Source organism: Labrus bergylta, chromosome 2 (assembly GCF_963930695.1).
Source record: "Labrus bergylta chromosome 2, fLabBer1.1, whole genome shotgun sequence".
NCBI classification, from domain to species: Eukaryota; Metazoa; Chordata; class Actinopteri; order Labriformes; family Labridae; genus Labrus; species Labrus bergylta.
The window spans coordinates 4922292-4940447 of record NC_089196.1 but is presented as its reverse complement, the minus strand read 5'-3'; the positions used below and the strand labels follow the sequence as shown (position 1 = coordinate 4940447).

General features: G+C 40.9%; 2 protein-coding genes and 1 long non-coding RNA gene across 3 annotated transcripts in view; 2 read left to right on the top strand and 1 right to left on the bottom strand.

The window, feature by feature from the left end:
* Positions 1 to 5553, top strand: part of si:ch211-158d24.2 (multiple epidermal growth factor-like domains protein 9) — a 42651-nt gene extending 37098 nt beyond the window's left edge. The window contains exons 5-6 of the mRNA XM_020645471.3: positions 2073 to 2342; positions 3494 to 5553. Coding sequence (XP_020501127.2) covers positions 2073 to 2342; positions 3494 to 4020 — 797 coding nt within the window. The 3' untranslated portion in view covers positions 4021 to 5553. The remainder of the gene's footprint in view (positions 1 to 2072; positions 2343 to 3493) is intronic.
* Positions 5554 to 10348: 4795 nt separating this feature from the next.
* LOC109992738 (tumor necrosis factor ligand superfamily member 15) lies at positions 10349 to 15239 on the top strand. Its single transcript, XM_020645472.3, has 4 exons — positions 10349 to 10802; positions 12013 to 12043; positions 12178 to 12237; positions 13530 to 15239. The coding sequence occupies exons 1-4, from the start codon at positions 10572 to 10574 to the stop codon at positions 13940 to 13942; spliced, it is 735 nt and encodes a 244-aa protein (XP_020501128.1). The 5' UTR covers positions 10349 to 10571; the 3' UTR covers positions 13943 to 15239.
* A 31-nt stretch (positions 15240 to 15270) lies between these two features.
* LOC114920908 (uncharacterized) lies at positions 15271 to 17747 on the bottom strand. Its single transcript, XR_003809201.2, has 3 exons — positions 17603 to 17747; positions 17468 to 17511; positions 15271 to 16915 (listed from the first exon to the last, which is right to left on the bottom strand). It is a non-coding gene; the product is annotated as an uncharacterized lncRNA (long non-coding RNA).
* Positions 17748 to 18156: the final 409 nt, after the last annotated feature.

The window sequence follows — 18156 nt, the reverse complement described above, 5'->3', positions numbered from 1 at the left end:
CAATCAGCTGCTTCCACTAGAATCAATGAAAATAAACAATATAAAAAAACACATCCACTTGTAAACAGAAAGGCACAGACCAATGTAAAAACAAGATATCTGCAAAAACACAGCATGAGATATAAGATAACAAAGGTAAGAAAATATTAAAACATAGAGGAAAACCATGGAGAACCAACACAACCTCACAAACATTATTCTGAATTTTGATTGGTATGGGAACAAAATAATCTTTAAAGCAGTTCTTTAAAGATTTAAACTGAACTGAAAAGAGAGGTTACCGTACCACGCTGACATCCCGTATCTAAGGATACTCTCCTACACGGCTTGATAAGACAAAAACATGATCTTATGGTCGACACAAAACACCCAGAGTCTATGTCAGAAGTACAGTCTTTGCCGTAAACGAGAACACAAATGATCCACATGAGTTATCCAGATTCCAGGTTATCTAGGTGTAGACCTGTAGGAGGTAACCTGGTTGATTCTTCTGTCATGGATAAAAAAGAGGGTTATGATAAACACATACACATGGAAACAGAAAGGCACATACCAACAACACCATCTATATTGCACAAGATATCTGCAAAAACACAGCATGAGAGATAAGTTATCAAAGGTAAGAAAATATAAAACGTAAAGGAACGCCAGGACGCTTTTGGACAACCCACACAGCCTTAAGAAACATTATTCAGAATCAGAAGATTTTCCTTCATGTTGAGAGTTTAAATGTTTTGATCCAGACTTAAAGGATGAGCTGCATTCATCCAGAAGATGTTCCCTAATTTGGTGTTTTCATCGTGGAGACAAGTCAGTCCAAAAGATGTTTGGTAGAGATCTGCTGACGTATTCCTCTCTAACAAAGCAAGATGTGTTCATAACTATTCATGACAATAAAGCCAAAAAATGTCAAACAGTTGAGGGTGAACTTCCTAACTGTTCACTATGAGATTATTTTTTATTCTTCACAGTTTGTCTTTATACTCTGTACGGTCTAAACTTCATTGTTCTCATGTCTGAAAGCTCAAGTGTCAAGTTCAATACTGTGATGAAAAATATATTCTCATCTTTTTTTTTAAAGTAATTTTTTTGGGCCTTCTTGCATTAATTGGACAGGGCAGCTGAAGAGAGAGAGGAAAAGTTGGGAGGAGAGAGAGTGGGGGGATGATATGACAAAAGGGCCGAGGTCAGACTTTAGCCTCTGTACATGGGGCGCACAAGACATTATTATTAGGCTAGTTCCAATACAATTCTCATCATTTTGACGTCAACACATTTTCACTTTACTCACAACGTGGTGTCATAATTCTCAAACTCTGGCCTTAATTCCTAGAATGCAAAAAAACATAGAACATTTTGTTGTCAAACCAAACACACACACAAGTTAGACTTTTCTTCTTGACTTTACACTTTTTCTCATTGCTTTTGTCTTTATGTCTGTCTGAAATGGTTTGACTTTTTCAGGCTAACAGGGTAGAAAGCTGCTTTCTGTGGATAAAACACGACTCTCTATCATGATCCATATCCTGTCATCTGGAGCCCCCTTGTGGCTTATTAAAATCATGCTGTTCATTCAGAAAACCGCATGCATGTTTGGATGGGTCTCCCTACAACTCGATCTAAAAGCTTAAACTTTACATTAAAAAAATATTTTACTATATATATATATATATATATATATATATATATATATATATCATACACTGATTGATGAAAACATTTTTTGTTTTCTGTGAATAAAGCACAAAAATAAGAAGGGGTAGGACCAAGTTTTTAACTTCTTACTATCCCTTTTGAACATGAACTATATTATGAGTTATTTTTTTGTTGTTATGGATCCTGAGGATCCAGTTTGTTTGTTTTTTATTTTGTGTAATAATAATAATAAATAAATAAAATAATAATAATATGTTGTAAATAATTCCTGTGACTATACTTGTGCTCCAACCTTTTTTTAAATCAAACACCAGGAGAGCTTAAGAAGGAGTGGTATCATATCATTAGTCTAATGATGTAGCTGTGTGATTGGCTGTTGTTACGCTAAATGTGCGTCTTCTCTTGTTCCTGTGCAGATCCCAGTGGCTCCCCGGTGTGTGACCAGTGCCTTCCTCGGTACAGCGGCCCGCAGTGTGACCAGTGCAGCGCAGGTTTCTACAAATCCTCGGGGGTTTGTGTTCCATGTGACTGCAGCGGGAACGCAGACCCTCAGGGCCCCGTCCAGCTCTGTCACCCCGACACCGGCAACTGCCTTCGCTGCGTCAACAACACCACGGGGCCCCAGTGCCAGCTCTGTGCTGCGGGCTTCATAGGGGACGCCCGAGCACACAACTGCACCCGCCCAAGTAAGGATGAACAGCATCAGAATGTTTGCTTGAACAGAGGATATCATTTCATACTTAATGTGATGTACGTTTTTATTTCCTGTGCGAGGAAGTACCTGAACGGTATCATGGATATACTATAGACCAGACTGTTGTTAGAGAGGTACATGTGAAATCCTTTTTATGACTGAGGCCGAGCTCCAAGTGGACTTTTCAGTTATCCCTATAGTGAGACAGTGAGATCAAGCTGGTCAAAGTGATCAAAGACGGGGAGGAGAGAGAGAGAGAGACAGACTTCCACTTGAAACATTTTCCCATTTTGATATGATTTTTGTGTGGAATTAGTGAAATGGGTCCAAAGACATAAGTGTTTTGTTGGAGTTGTGCCTGCAGAGGGCGCTGTTGTGCAGATGAGTTTAGTGATTGGATTGAGTGCAGGTGCATGTGAAATCCTTTTTATGACTGAGGCCGAGCTCCAAGTGGACTTTTCAGTTATCCCTATAAGGTCTAAACCCTCGAGCTGTTTACTGACATTGAGGACTTTTATGTTGGCTGAACATTTCACCTTTGTTTCATCATCAGCTGGTTGGTGGATGGGATTAATAATCCAACATGCAGGAGTTTTCACACCACAGCATACTGTCTTGCGTACTGCAGAATGCGAGCAGTTGTAGGATATGTTATTTTTGGCATTTTGCTTTTTAAATATATGTATAAAGATACAATAAACCCTAAAGCTATGCAACAACACAGCTAGCTTTGTATGCCTTTATTTAAAGACAGGACTGTGGATAGAATCAGAAATGGGATAGAGAGAGAGAGAGAGAGAGAGGAGTGACATGCGTCATGCGGGAAAGGAGCCACGGGTCAGATTTGAACCTGGGCCGCCCACCTGGAGGACTTTGGCGTCTCAAATATACTTAATTTTACAGTGCACTAAGGTTACTACCTACCACAGTCACTGTTGAAATATGTGAAGTGGTACATGAGATGAATATTTTTTGTTTAATTCTGACGACTTTTTGAGGGATTCTTTTATTTTGACATGACTGAAAGGCGTAATAGGAAACCTAAAGTGTACTTTATTCAAGAATCCCTGTAGTGCTACATAAAACGTAAAAGTTGAATTACATTTTGTCCCTGAACTAAACTCAGATTTTTTCTTTCCTCAGCACCGCGGATTGTTCCCACACCAGTTGCTGCAACCACAACAACAGAGGCCCCCACGTCGAGCACACCCCACCCCTCCACGCCCACCACCAGCACCACTTTGACCTCCACGGCGAGAGGCCGCCCCGCCTCCACGTCCAGCGGCAACACGAGCAACGCGCTGAGCACCGCTGCCACCACTCAGGCCCTGCTGACTAGCCTGAGCAGCCCCACTGACAACACCACGGCCGCCCTGACCGAGGTCTCCTGGACCCAGTTCAACATCATCATCCTGGCCGTCATCATCCTGGTGGTGCTGCTGCTCCTGGGCTTTGTCGGAGGCGTGTACACCTACCGGGAGTACCAGAACCGCAAGCTTAACGCCCCCTTTTGGACCATAGAACTGAAAGAGGACAACATCAGCTTCAGCAGCTACCACGACAGCATCCCCAACGCTGACGTGTCGGGCCTGCTGGAGGACGAGGCCAACGAGGTGGCGCCCAATGGCCAGCTGGCCCTCACCACGCAGGGCAACTGCTACAAGGCTTAGCACGGCATCTATCCCAAGACTAGCACAGCCAGATGTACCGACGACACAAAGCTGCTGGAAAGTACCAAATCCAAAGCTCCACATGTTTGACTGCTTTTTTTTGCCCTGCTGGTCTGCAGCACTTCCCAACACGTTTTCCAACTGACGGTGAGATCAAGCTGGTCAAAGTGATCAAAGACGGGGAAGAGAGAGAGAGACAGACAGACTTCCACTTAAAACATTTTCCCATTTTGATATGATTTTTGTGTGGAATTAGTGAAATGGGTCCAAAGACATAAGTGTTTTGTTGGAGTTGTGCCTGCAGAGGGCGCTGTTCTGCAGATGAGTTAAGTGATTGGCTTGAGTGCAGGTGCACACATACACCTGTCTGCTGAAACACAAAGTTAAGAGGACTCGCGGGCAGCCTAGCATTTCAGATATTTTTAAAGAAAATGGACTTCAGACTGTTTAAGTTATAACCGGATCACTGGAGCAGTGGTCTTAAACCTGAGACAATGATTGTTATTTAATGAATTTTTATTCTGCTATTATTTATTGGTTGATGTTTTCATTCTCGGGAGAAATGCTGCACATGTAAGACGTGTTTATTCATGGTGTTTTATCTGATGTGCTGTCGAAATAGTCATTTGAATTGGCCAGTATGTTTTTTTATGTATAGTTTCTGTGATTTTGGAGAGAGTCGTGGGGGGGTGTAAGGCTGCTGGCACGAGCATTGTGATGACCTCCTCTTTTGTTAATAGCTTCCTGTCTTTTTTTTTTTTTTCTAAGTGTGCCAGCTCACCTTGAAGTATCTTAGAGGAGTGTTTCGTTTTTCAGGAACTACTACAAACTCGCACTGCTGCAAGGGCAGTGACTCATCCTCCTCGGCTCGCGGAACACCACCACAATCGACTCGCTTATCTAATCTGCTCTTTGCTGTCTACCTCAGCAAAAGTTGAACAAACCATTTACAAATGCTTATGTCAAGGGTTGGGTTTGTGACTCGGGTGTCCGATGGTAAGAGCGTCCCAATCTCCTACAATCAAGTTGCATCAGCTCAAAGAGGGATTTGCTGTCGGAGTGATGGACTCCAAAGCTTCCCTCCTGGTCCTGGACGCGGATCCTTGTTTTATGTGTTGTTTGGATTAGCATTGGTTGGGTGCGCTTCATTTAACCACAGTGAATGAGTAGAGCTAATTATGGAACTAACTCCTCAGGTACTGGCTCTTTCCCTAATGTGATCACTGTAAATATAATTATTGTACAGATGAATGTGAATAGTAGCACTATTATTGTACAGCTAGAATACTGTGTACACTGTCACTCGACAAGCTCCCGACCTTTCACTCTGTCCCGGCTGGGTGTGACGTCGCAGTCAGCCCACAGCTTTTTGTAATTTCTATTTGATTTCTTATTCTCAGCCGACTATGCCATGAACACAGCTGCAGGACTACAAAATGCACCACCCACGTCACAAAACCAAGAATACGATGATGTAAATAATCCCCCCAAAAGTCAAAGCTCAACTCTCCAATAAAAATGGGTTTAACTGTTGTGTTGGTTTCTCTCACTGTTTTTTTAATTTTTTTTATTTGATCACTGTCACAGATTGTTCTGGCAGGCCGTCAACCAACGATCTTGAGGAGCCTAAGAGAGCTCAAGAGCTCTCAGGAAAGTAGGTGGTTAGTGACTGAGATTTACAGATAGATAAATGCAGTAGTATGATGTACTGTATATGCACAGAGAGAGAGGAGCTCAAGGTGCCAGTTCCCCCGGTAGTCTAAGCCTATAGCAGCATAACTAAGAGCTGGTCTACACCAGCACTAACTATAAGATTTATCAAAAAGGAAAGTTTTAAGTCTATTCTTAAAAATACAGACTGTGTCTGCCTCCCGGACCCCGGCTGGAAGGCGGTTCCAGAGGAGAGGAGCCCGATAACTGAAGGCTTTACCCCCCATAGTACACTTGGAGACTGTAGATACTACCAGCAGGCCTGCACTCCAGGACCGCAACGCTCTCGAGGGACAGTACGGCACTAGTAGCTCCTTCAGCCATTTAGAGCTTTGTAGGTGAGAAGAAGGATCTTGAATTCTATTCTAGACTGTATAGGGAGCCAGTGCAGAGAAGCCAGGACAGGAGTGATGTGGTCCCATTTCCTGGTTCTGGTCAGTACACGAGCTGCAGCGTTCTGGACCAGTTGAAGAGTCTTTAGAGATTTGCCAGAGCACCCTAACAAAAGAGAGTTACAATAATCCAGTCTGGAGGTAACAAATGCATGAATTTTGCGACAGGATATTCCTAATCTTGGATATATTACGAAGGTGAAAATAGGCTGTTCTTGAAACTTGACTAATGTGAGAGCTAAAAGACACATCTTGATCAAAAAGAACTCCTAGATTCCTAACAGTGGTGCTAGATGCCAGGCTGATGTCACTAAGGACAATCAAATCACTAGAAAAAGTATCTCTGAGGTTCTTAGGGCCTAGCACAATAACTTCAGTCTTGTCTGAGTTAAGGAGCAAAACATTTCTGGTCATCCAGGTCCGAACGTCCTTAAGGCACGTTTCTAGCTGACATAACTGACTGGTGCCATCGGGCTTCATTGATACATAAAGCTGAGTATCATCTGCATAACAATGAAACTGTATGGAGTGTTTCCCCATAATATTTCCCAGAGGAAGCATATATAATGTAAAGAGAATTGGTCCAAGCACTGAACCTTGTGGGACTCCATGGCAAACTTTAGTGTGCATAGAGGACTCATCATTAACATGTACAAACTGAGATCGGTCTGATAAGTAGGATTCAAACCAACTTAAAGCAGTCCCTGTAATTCCAAGCAAATGCTCCAGTCTGTACAACAGGATCCGATGGTCAATGGTGTCAAAAGCAGCACTAAGATCTAACAAGACGAGCACAGACAGAAGTCCCCTGTCTGAGGCTAGAAGTAGATCGTTTGTAACTCTAACTAGTGCAGTCTCAGTGCTATGGTGGACTCTAAATCCTGACTGAAACTCCTCAAATAAACTGTTGTCATGGAGAAAGTCACACAGCTGTTTAGCTACCACCTTCTCCAGGATCTTCGAGAAAAAAGGAAGGTTGGATATAGGCCTGTAGTTAGCCAGAGTTCCTGAGTTCAGAGTAGGCTTTTTAAGTAGAGGTTTGATTACCGCTACTTTAAATGCCTGGGGTACATATTGCCAGTAAAGACGAATTGATCCTATCTAATATAGAGTTGCTAACTAAGAGAAAGACTTCCTTAAACAGCTTGGTTGGGATTGGGTCCAAAACACAGGTTGACGGTTTCGACGCAGAAAAAATGGAATATAGCTCTGAAAGGTCGATTGGAGAAAAACAGTCGAGACTAATATCTGGTCCTGGAACTGTCTCTGCCGTATCAGACGTATCCGCACCAGGCAAGGGCAGGAGGTTACCAATTTTGTCTCTGATGTCTAGAACTTTGTTGTTGAAAAAGCTCAGGAAGTCATTACTACTGAGGGCTAGAGGAATACAAGGCTCAATGAAGCCATGACTCTCTGTCAGCCTGGCTACAGTGCTGAAAAGGTATCTAGGATTGCCTTTGTTTTCCTCAATTAGAGAGGAGTAGTAGGCAGCTCGGGCGTGACGTAGAGCCTTCATATATCTTCTATGACTATCCTGCCAGAATAAACGAGATTCTACCGTTTTGGTCGAGCGCCATATTCTTTCAAAATTCCGCAACGATTGTTTTAGAGTACGGGTTTCTGAGTTGAACCATGGAGCCACTCTCCGCTGCTTGACAACCTTCTGTTTCAGGGAAGCAATCGAATCCAGAATAACTCTCAGCGAATACACTGCACTATCAACAAACTGATCTAGTTGAGAGGGCCTAAAGCTATCATAAGAGTTTCCAACTGGGTTGAAACACAGTACTGAATCAAAAACAGCTGAAAAAACGTCCTTAAATCTAGCAACAGCACTATCCGACAAACTTCTAGAGAGCACACCTCTTCCAGGCAGAAGTAATTCTGGTAGGACAAAATCGAATGTAATAAAAAAAAAGGTCTGATAGCAGAGGATTTTCTAGGAAAACTGTAAGGTTATGGATTTCAAAGCCATAAGCTAAAACAAGATCCAGGGTGTGGTTAAAACGATGAGTAGGTTCGTTTACCACCTGGGTGAAACCAATAGAGTCTAATAGTGACATGAAAGCTGTGCTCAGGCTATCATTATCAACATCCACATGGATAGTGAAGTCACCTATAACTATTATTCTATCACTGCTCAGGACTGAATCTGATCAAAATTCTGCAAATTCAGATAGAAACTCAGAATATGGGCCAGGAGGACGGTAAACTACAACAACTAGAACTGGCTGAAAGGTTCTTGAGACTGGATGTGAAAAACTAAGAACAAGGCTTTCAAAAGAAGAAAAATTTTAGTTTTGGTCGAGGGTTAACTAGAAGACCAGAATTAAAAATAGCTGCTACTCCACCACCTCGTCCGGTGTCTCGAGGTATACGAGTACAAAAATGACTGGGAGGAGTGGATTCATTCAAACTAACATATTCATCTTGACACAGCCAGGTTTCAGTCAAAAAAAGTAAATCAATAAGCTGATCTGATATCAGATCATTCACTAAAAGAGATTTGGATGCTAAGGACCTAATGTTCAAAAGTCCACAGTGAATATAAACTCATTTAAAAATAGATTCATTTACAAACTTACGAAAAAGGAACTAAAAAAAAAAAAAAAGAAGAACTCAAACAAGCTTCCTTTACAAAACAAACATAAAAACAACTATTACGAGCAAACTAAGGCCTCATGGATAAACCCAAAGACGGATTACTCTGAAGTTTCCCAACATCAAGTCTCTGTTACGAGCGGTTGGAAAAACAAGGGAGGGGGACCCAAATGTCGATACCAAAAACATTTAATTGAACAGAAAGGCCAAAGGCAACAAAAGTCAATTCCAAAAGTTCAACAAAATACACAGGAATCAAAAACAGGCAGCCACAGAGGCGCACGAGCAAAACTGACATTCCAACAACACACAACATACACTGAACTGACACAGAGGGGATGAAACACAGAGACTAAATAGACATAGGGGTAATCAAACACAGGTGAGACTAACAAGACACAGGTGAGGACAATCAGGGCATTCACACTGAGAAACACAGAGGCAGGAATACAAGAAACACTGAGGACAACTACAAACTAAATCATGAAACACCCAGAACTCAAGAATAATAAATCACAAAACAAAACAGAAAACACTGAAGACAAAACTAGGAAACACACAAGGGAAAAACCAGCAACACTAGGGAATATTAACACAAGGGAAACACGCAACACTGGTATAAAACAGGGAAACCCAAATACAAAACCAAATCATGACAGTCTCCTGAGCACACTTGCAGCCAAATGACTCGCTGGCAGCTATCTGCCTCCTCTCCTACACAACACTAAGGCGTAATGTCACAGCACAAACACACACTTCTTTACGTTGTTGTTGCCAACCAATTAAACGGCTAATTGTGTGCACGTTCTGTTTGTGAAACAGCATTAGACCAATGCTGGAGGCATGTCTGATTATTTTAATGGTTTTCCTGGGGTCTAACTCACATTGCCAAGGTCACATTTGAAATGAGAATGAAAACCCCTTCAAGAGCAGGATGCAGGGATGCAGACTTATTCATTTTCTAAATTTTGTACCTACCCTATTTAAGCTATGTTTGCAATCTGTTTCTTGATGACCCTGATGAAGGCCATGAGCCGAAACGCTACTAATTTGTTATAAAGTTGATGAAGGATTAGGGCCACGTTAAAATGTTTTATTCTTTTTTAATTATGAGATTAAAGTTGTAAATTTATGAGAATAAAGTCGTAAATTAACGAGTTTAAAACCAGCCTGCGCAAAAGGTTGAAAGTAGAACTCTTAAAGTCTTTTCCTCTGCAGAAAACTTCCTCCAAGTCAGTGTGGTTCTTTCTTCAGTTTCTTGCAGTATCTTTTTAGGGTGCTGATATTTTATGACAATGTGAAGATGATGATGTGCCAAAAGCATGTGTAGTTTCATATCTGCATAAGTAAAGCTCCAACACAACTATGTGTCTGTTATCAGTCTGCCTTGTTAAAGTGTCTCATATGCAGAGACAGTTTGTGTTCTGTTCATCATTTTACAGATAAACAAGTTCAGGATAAACAAGTTCTTACAAGTTGAAGTGAAAACTTCTCTTGAACTGTTTCTACCGACTACACAAGGAAGCAGTCTATTTCCATATTAGTGAAACCTTGTTCCATGTTTGTCATTTGAGAACAGAATGCTGCTGCTCTTCTGATATAAACTAAAATAACCACTTTATTCTTTTATTCTTTAAAGACTTTAAGAGTTCTACTTTCATCATGTTCGCGCAGGCTGGTCTCGAACTCGTTAATTTACGACTTTAATCTCGGTTAGTTGTAGCGGTAGTTTCATGCTGTGTTTTATCTGAGAAAGAGGAAGTTGGAGGAGTCCACAGTGAAACTCGCTTGACTCGAGACTCCCTACCTCTGCAGAAATGTTGAACGTGGGCGACACCACCCTGATAAATGGAGGCAAAGGATGGGAGAAGGCTGCTGATCCGCACTACAGTCAAACAAACCAGCGGGATGGAGGAAGACTATGTGCAGAACGCTTTGCTTCAACTTCTCCGACAGGAACAATTGAGATCTATCCGGATGTCCCGCTGTGTGGTCCTGACTCTTCTTCTGGTTTTAGCGGGTTTGGCTCTCCTGACCGCGGCTGAGCTCCGAGGACGAGGTCATCCAGCGGGCACAGAGGTAAGCCTGTAGGCTAGTTGTACTGAAGAGCTGTGGCTTTGCATGTGTCCGTGCTTTTTTAAAATCCCTGAAAGACAGTCTAGGCTAAATAATGTTTTGGTTTAAACTATTTCGCTAACGTCAGCACACTTTCTGGTCAAAGTTTGTTTCCTGTTGTGATGTTAGTAAACCCTAGTCAAGTCGTGTTAAAGCTGCCAGCTGATACTCAAAAAGTACATCGCATATTGTAAGGTGTCACATTTGATAAAGTTTGATGGGTGTAGGAGACAGGACGAAGACATCTTGTCATTTCTGTTAGTACCGTTGCTTAGTAACCAGGCGTTCTTTCTTCTTCGCCTGATAGAATTCGAGTAGGTTTGTCACGCAGCAAAGTTCAGCCACGCAGGTTCGGTTGTGGTTGTAACGAGACATTATTACTGCATGTAAATAACTTAAAATGAAACCACAGGTACATTCTGAAGAGGAAAGGCAAATACTAATAGTGATGATAATAATAGCCTACATGTTATAATCTAATAAATCTAATAATGTCTAATGTCTAATGTCTAATGTCTATCGTCATTAGGCTAAGTATTCCTATTTTACAGAGAGGTCCAGGTTTTCACAGTAACAAGACATCTTTTTTTCTCCCAATATAAACATTATTTAAATCATTCAGAAAAATTAAGTTAACATTCTTGTTCTTGGATCTAAGAAAAGTCTGAGTAGTTTGTTTCTGTGAAAAGTCAAGTATAGGCTATAACAATCACGAGCCTAGGTAGGCTATAAATAAATAAAGACTAAATAAAACAAAAAACAAAGAACGAAGGCCAAGATGTTAACAACTCATCAATACTCCAAATAAAAATCATCAGAGGCATTACAAATTCTGTGTCTTCAAATGAATCTTCACTCCACTGTCATAAGTCATTAGCAATGCAGCTGAAGTCTCAGGGCACAGCTTGTGTCGACTGGAGCAGCCTTAGCCCTGTGAGTGATAGAGATACATTCATACAGGCTGAAATTCACATCCTTGTTGCATAGCGATATTTGAACTATTGTTGGTGTCATGTGTAAAAATGAATAGGCATTTGCTGTATAATTTGCATTTGCATAAACTTGGGATAGTCTGATTCAACTGTAACGATACGCCCTTGCTTCTGATTAAAGTATCGTTTTTAGCTTGGTGATTATTGAAATGATTAATACGTCTGTGTTGGTTTCCTTCCAGGACACGATGCAGCCTTACAGCCATTCAGCAGGTAAATCTTGTCTATAATTTACAGAAAAAGGGTAGGCCTATATATATATATATATATATATATATATATATTTAGGCATGTAATAGCAATCATTCATCATTGTGTTAAACAATTTTTTTTAATTTCTTGTGCAGGCCTCATCGACTTACAAGAGCAACCGAGATCCTTCAACAGTCCAAGTGCCATGCTGACCGGTAAATCATACTGCACTTATAATTATTGATTTATTGATCAAAGTTTTTCCCAAACGTTAACATTTCCAGGCTCGACTTCTCAAAACTTGAAACACTCACTTACAAAGAGGTAACTTCTTTGTCAAAACTCCACTGATGAATTACAAAATGAAACACAGCACTCAAAACCATGAACTGATTCCTTTCACTCAAACAACACACATAGTTGTGATGTGCATCACATAAACACTGATGGTATCCATTGGAAACACCTTCATTGTACATGTTTGTGTTTGTTTTGGTCTCCTGAGGCCATGTTGTGTTTTCAAATGGAGGAAGGTGTTTGGAAATATGTTCATTGTTTTGGTGAAGTGTAGGGTGTTGCAATTTGAAGGGCCAGTTTTTCCTGGTGAACAAGGTGTGCTAAATGATGCCGTTTGTGTTCAGAGATTTGCACATCTGTGAGTGAGAATGATGTTTGAGTGAGACCAATGGGATCGGGCTTAGAGTTGAGCTGTTTGGAGTCATGTTGTTGATACACAAGCTTCAAGTCTTTCATCAGTTGTGTTCATAGATCAAACCTAATAAAACAGTGATAAGCATAAATGGGAATACATACATGGGAATAAAGATGGCTGGCACGATCACCTGAGGTCAAAAACATGCTGACTTGCTGCTTTTCCTCCAAACATGTATTCTACTAACTAATCAACACTAAATGCAAAAGGGCCTCTAATTGAGAGCTGCCTTTATGTGTCAACAAAAACATGTAGCTACACCAGGCTACTAAAAGGGACTTGGCCTTAAGTTGGGATGGGCCTTTATTTGAAGTTTTACAGTAGTTCATGTGTAAATATGAGCAAACAGAAATCAGACTTTTTCTTCAGAGGAGCATCAGTTCTGATCTGAATAGAGTCTGACTCTTCTTAAAGATATTCGCTCATTAGATGTTTTGATCATGCATTTCGAGGTTGACTCTAAAATCTCCTCTAGTCGTTGCACTTGCCATCATTGTCATGAATATATAGAATAGTAAAGCTCCAAAATCTTTAACCTCATTCTGAATGTTAGTGTTAAATGATGACATAATATATAGTCATGATTTGTTTTAATGCATACAGTCTCTAATAACTGGTCTTTTATCACCTCTGTGAGCAGATTTGTAACTTTTTAAGTTATTTGTACAAAGTTTAATTTGCTATATTTCCAAAAGAAGCCAAAAAGCAAGATTCTGTTTTGTATTTATTATGAAATGAAAGAGCTGAATCATAAAAGCAAAGAACTCATGTTTGCCCGTCTGCTCTCCTTCCCAGCTCCCAGAGGTTGCCAAAGTGATCTAGGACTTCTTGAATGGGAGAGTGAAGATGGAAATGCTTACTGTCACGGAGGATTCAGCTACTCCAGCGGGAGCCTGGTGGTGCCCATACCAGGCATCTACAGAGTCTTTCTGCAGATCACCTTTGAGAGTGGGAGAGAGGCGTGTCGGGATTGGCTGAAACTCACCAACATCGTGTTTGTGTCCCGGGACAGTTATGTTAAAAATGTGTCTCTCCTTTCATCAGTCGACACGGTGATTTGCAGCAAGGAACCGTGGTCTAAATCTCTCTATACAGCCGGCCTGTTTTCACTTGAAGCTAACAGCAGGTTAATTGTGAAATCCTCAAATCCTGGACTTATCGCCAAGAGAGAAGAACAGGTGTTCTTCGGTGCTGAATTTGTGCCTTAATAATCAGTCTGGATGACTGGAATATAATCTGCTAAATCAGATTTTCCTTTTTGGGGGTTATTTGCACTTTTAACTCATAGGAAACTTAAAGCTGCGGTTAAGTTTTACTTTTACTTTTGCTGTTCATGAAAAGGCTGAAAGCTACTAAAGAACTTGTGAGCTACAAGTATCTGCACGACTGCAGGATCCCTTTCTCTCAGTGACGTTATAAACTGCATAATTCACCCCTCCCAAAGACACCCTGCCGCCTTTACGTCGATTTAGTGTTTATTTTCCTACCAAAATGAATTTGGCTGAGGAGACTAAATCAACTGAGGTAAATTCCCTTTAGGTCGGTGTTTGATCAAAGTAGGCAACGTGAAAAGTTCCCCCCTAGGCTCTAAAAATAGTGAAAAAGGTATCCTGATAATGGCACCAGTAGCACGCTATACAGAGGCGCTGCTATAAAGCAGGCAACAGCTGGGGCCCCTGAGGGCTCACAAAGTTAAACCAAAGCAGTGGAACAAATGTGCAAATTTTGCAATGACAGTAGGAAACCTCCCTAACGGGGCCCATCAGACAGCACTCACTCTTGTTGCCCTGCTAAGTGTTGCATGAATTTTTCCAGTGAAACTAAAAGTTTGTCAGTGAAAGTCAACAAAGAAAAAGGAAGAGGAATTATCCATCGATAGGAGAGAAAAAAGAGGAGGAGGAGTAAGCGTCGGGACACTAGCAGACATGATGGTGATGAACTCTGGTTGGAGGGCCCCCCTGTCCTCATGGGCACACACTGTACTAGTACTAGTGAATGTTTTTACAAGTCATCTGTTTTTATTTCATGAACAATACGTGTTATCCACAGTAAGGCGAGATTCTGACCTGATTAACAGGTTGTGACAGGCAAAAGACATGTTGCATACAATGTGTTTTTAAGATCAACTGCCATAATTTGTTCTTGTTTAGTTTTATATTTGGTTAATTTCAGTGTTTGGAATTAATTTCCTGTTTTATTTTTTAATCGTCCCTCATGTGGCTTTGATCCCTGTGTGTGCATTTCCTCAATCTTGTCTTACTTCCTCCCTTTGCCTGGTTTCCCTCCATGTTGATCGCCCTGATTGTCTTCTCCTGTGTCAGACTACACCTGTGTGTTGTTGTCAGTTCATCATATCCTTGTATCCCTGAGTCTGCAGTGTGGATTCCTGGGAACTTCTGGGTTTTACCCAGTGTTTGGATTTTGATGGACTAACGTCTAAAAGTAGTCCTTGTTTTTGACTTTTGCCTTTTTGTTTACAATAAATCTCTATTTTGTTTTCCTCAATTGGGTCCCACTTCTTCATTTTCCACAAACGTGACATCTACACTTTCTTTATTCCTCACTGTATAAGACAAAGACATGACAAACATCAACCTTACACTTCAAATCTTTGTCAAATTCATTTTTAAACAGCCCACCTGTCATGAACAGTTGGAAAAAAAAGGAGAGGTGGATCCAAGAGCAGAATAAACTAAAAGTATTTAATTTAAAAAAAAGGCAAACAAAACTTCCTAACAAAATCCAACAGGAGAAAACAAGGAGCTGCAAGGAAGCACAAGGAGACACTAGAAAACTGACGACTGACAACTAACATCTGACATAATGACAAACGACAATGAACTGACACAGAGGACAAGAAACACAGGCTGTTTTCGAAACCGCATACTACTATCTAAATCAGTATGCAGTATATACTGTATACTGCATACTGAGTTCAACAGTAGTATGTAGTATGACTGCCAGTCGTCAGTTATTTTGCAGGTATGCTTGGCCCCGGTTAAACTGGTTTTACTCAGCTGTGAATAATTTGTAGTAATAGAGCAAGCCAAGGACCCTGTAATTGCAGCTGCTTGTCCAGCTGTGGCACACGCACTGTACAGTCTACAAAGCAGGAAAATCCGAGGTGGTAAGACTTATAAATATATGAACAAGTCATATTTGTTATTGGTTCATAATGTGGCAAGATATTCAGTCACCGCCACCGACGAGTTCAAACAGCTGCGCTCCGGCATTTTGACCTCTGACCTGGCACTTTGCATTGTGGGAAACAGTATGCGAGGTAGACTGGTCCGATGCATACTGTACAATTTTCCCGAATCAGTATGACATCCTGGTATTTTTGGCATACTGCAGATCTCGCAGTTGTTCACATACTGCATACTGCATACTGCATACTGCATACTGCATACTGCATACTGCATACTGCATACTGCATACTGCATACTGCATACTGCATTTTGGCCAAATCAGTATGTACTAGTAGTATAGTATGCGGTTTCGAAAACAGCTAGAGACTAAATAGACAAGGGGTAATCAGACACAGGTGAGACTAACGGCACAGGTGAAAACAATGAGGGCAAAATTACACAGGAAACACTGAAGACCAGGGGCGGACTGGCCATCTGTGTGTTCTGGAGAATCACAGAACGGCCGGTACTCCAGGACGGCCGGCGGCCGCCACGCAGTCATCACCAGTTTGTTTTTTGTTTTTTTCCTGCTAATCTACTGTTTCACACTCCAGTCCGGTAGGTGGCAACAATATGTCTTTAAGTTGGATGCCAGCCGGCAGCCGCCGTGCCCACCATAGACTGTAAGGTGCCCACCAGCTAATAGAAAAGAAGAAGAAGAAGAAGAAGCAGGAGAAGTAGCAGCAAAGACGATCTTTGGTAATAGTAGTGAAGCACAAAAATATGGATAGAAAACGCAAAGAAAGGGGTGGGGCTGAGAAGGCGAGGGAAAGAAAAATGCGACATTTAGAAAGTGAAGCCGCTAAATGTCACAAGCTCACTGAAATGTTCAGCAGCACAGCCGGCAGCAGCACTGAGGCACAAGTTGACGTTAGCAGCAGCATCCAAGAAGTTAGCAGCATGAGTGAAGAAGAGAGTGTTGAGGTGAGCCAGACAGTTGTGCAGCCTCAGCATGGTAGGGCCACATGTGATGATGAGGGACAGAGAGATGAGCTGGTGGAAGTCCCACAGACAGATACAGGGCAAGTAAGTATGGAACATGACATGAGAGAGGGAGAGTTACTTGCTGGCTGATGTTAGCAAATGTTATTCAGGTGTTGCTACATTTTTATCTATACCCAGTTTGTGTTGCTCAGTACAATGCAAAAAATTAAAAATGAAATAAAAGAAAGTGAAATAATGATTATAGTAGTTAAAACAGCTCCACTTTAAACATTTTAGGTGTAAAATGCCACATGCAGTAATATTAAGAAATGGGCTATATACTGTATATATAAAATGTTTTACTTTTTAAAGTTTTTTTTTTTTTTGTTAAAGCTTTGAAGACTTTGAATACAGAAGTTACATTTGTAATGGTGTATTTTCATTATTGTTTGTGCAATAAGTTAATTATTATTGAGTAATAAATTAATCATAAGATTGCATGGAATAGATGATGTTATGATCAACATCAGTGCTATTGCTGTAATTTGGATGGTATAGTGTCATGAGTCATGATTAAAGTATTGTGACACCCGTGCCAGGCGTTGATGACTTTCCGCTTACCGATTGTTGTGGGCCGGCCAAGTCAAAGTCCAGGGCCAGCAACACTAGGGAAGAACAGGAGAAATCAAAACATGGAAACCCAAACACCAAAACACAAAACCAAACAAGACCAAATCATGACACCACCTGTCTTACCTGCCTGGGTTGTTGTTGTTAGAGCTTATTGGAACCATAACAAAGTCAGTTATTAAATCAAGTTTTTTTGGCTTCAGTCCAACAGTAAGTACACACACGTTGCCTCTGACAACCCAAAATGTTGTTACACTAACACTGAGCGCTGTCAGCAACAGGTGCACATTCATAAATGTGATTCAGATACTTCAGATTTAAATTCCGTAGACAAAATCAAACATTTACCAATCACCTAATTACATAACAAAGTATATGATGGTCATTTTAGGACGGGCGTTTCAATTTAAAATCTGAACAAAGTTAGGCTCATTATTTAAAGGAGTTACCATAGAGCATCTTCATTATGCATTAAACAGATCACATTCAACAAAATATCATCCGTATTTGTATTAATATGGCAATACAATTCATGAGAATAGATACAGTATCACAAAAAATAACATGGAAACACTGCAGATCAATGTTTCCTCCTCCAAATGTCAGAAAGATGACTTCTCAGTCGGGGTAGAGGGGATGAAGGTATTTATGGATGTTCGGAACTTTGAAAGCACTTTTTT

Bases quoted from the DNA above. Each gene is read 5' to 3' on its own strand.
- LOC109992738 (XM_020645472.3), top strand. From the start codon at position 10,572: ATGGAGGCAAAGGATGGGAGAAGGCTGCTGATCCGCACTACAGTCAAA. The intron at 10,803-12,012 runs GTAAGCCTGTAG...GTTTCCTTCCAG, and splicing joins GTCATCCAGCGGGCACAGAG to GACACGATGCAGCCTTACAG. The intron at 12,044-12,177 runs GTAAATCTTGTC...TTTCTTGTGCAG, and splicing joins GCCTTACAGCCATTCAGCAG to GCCTCATCGACTTACAAGAG.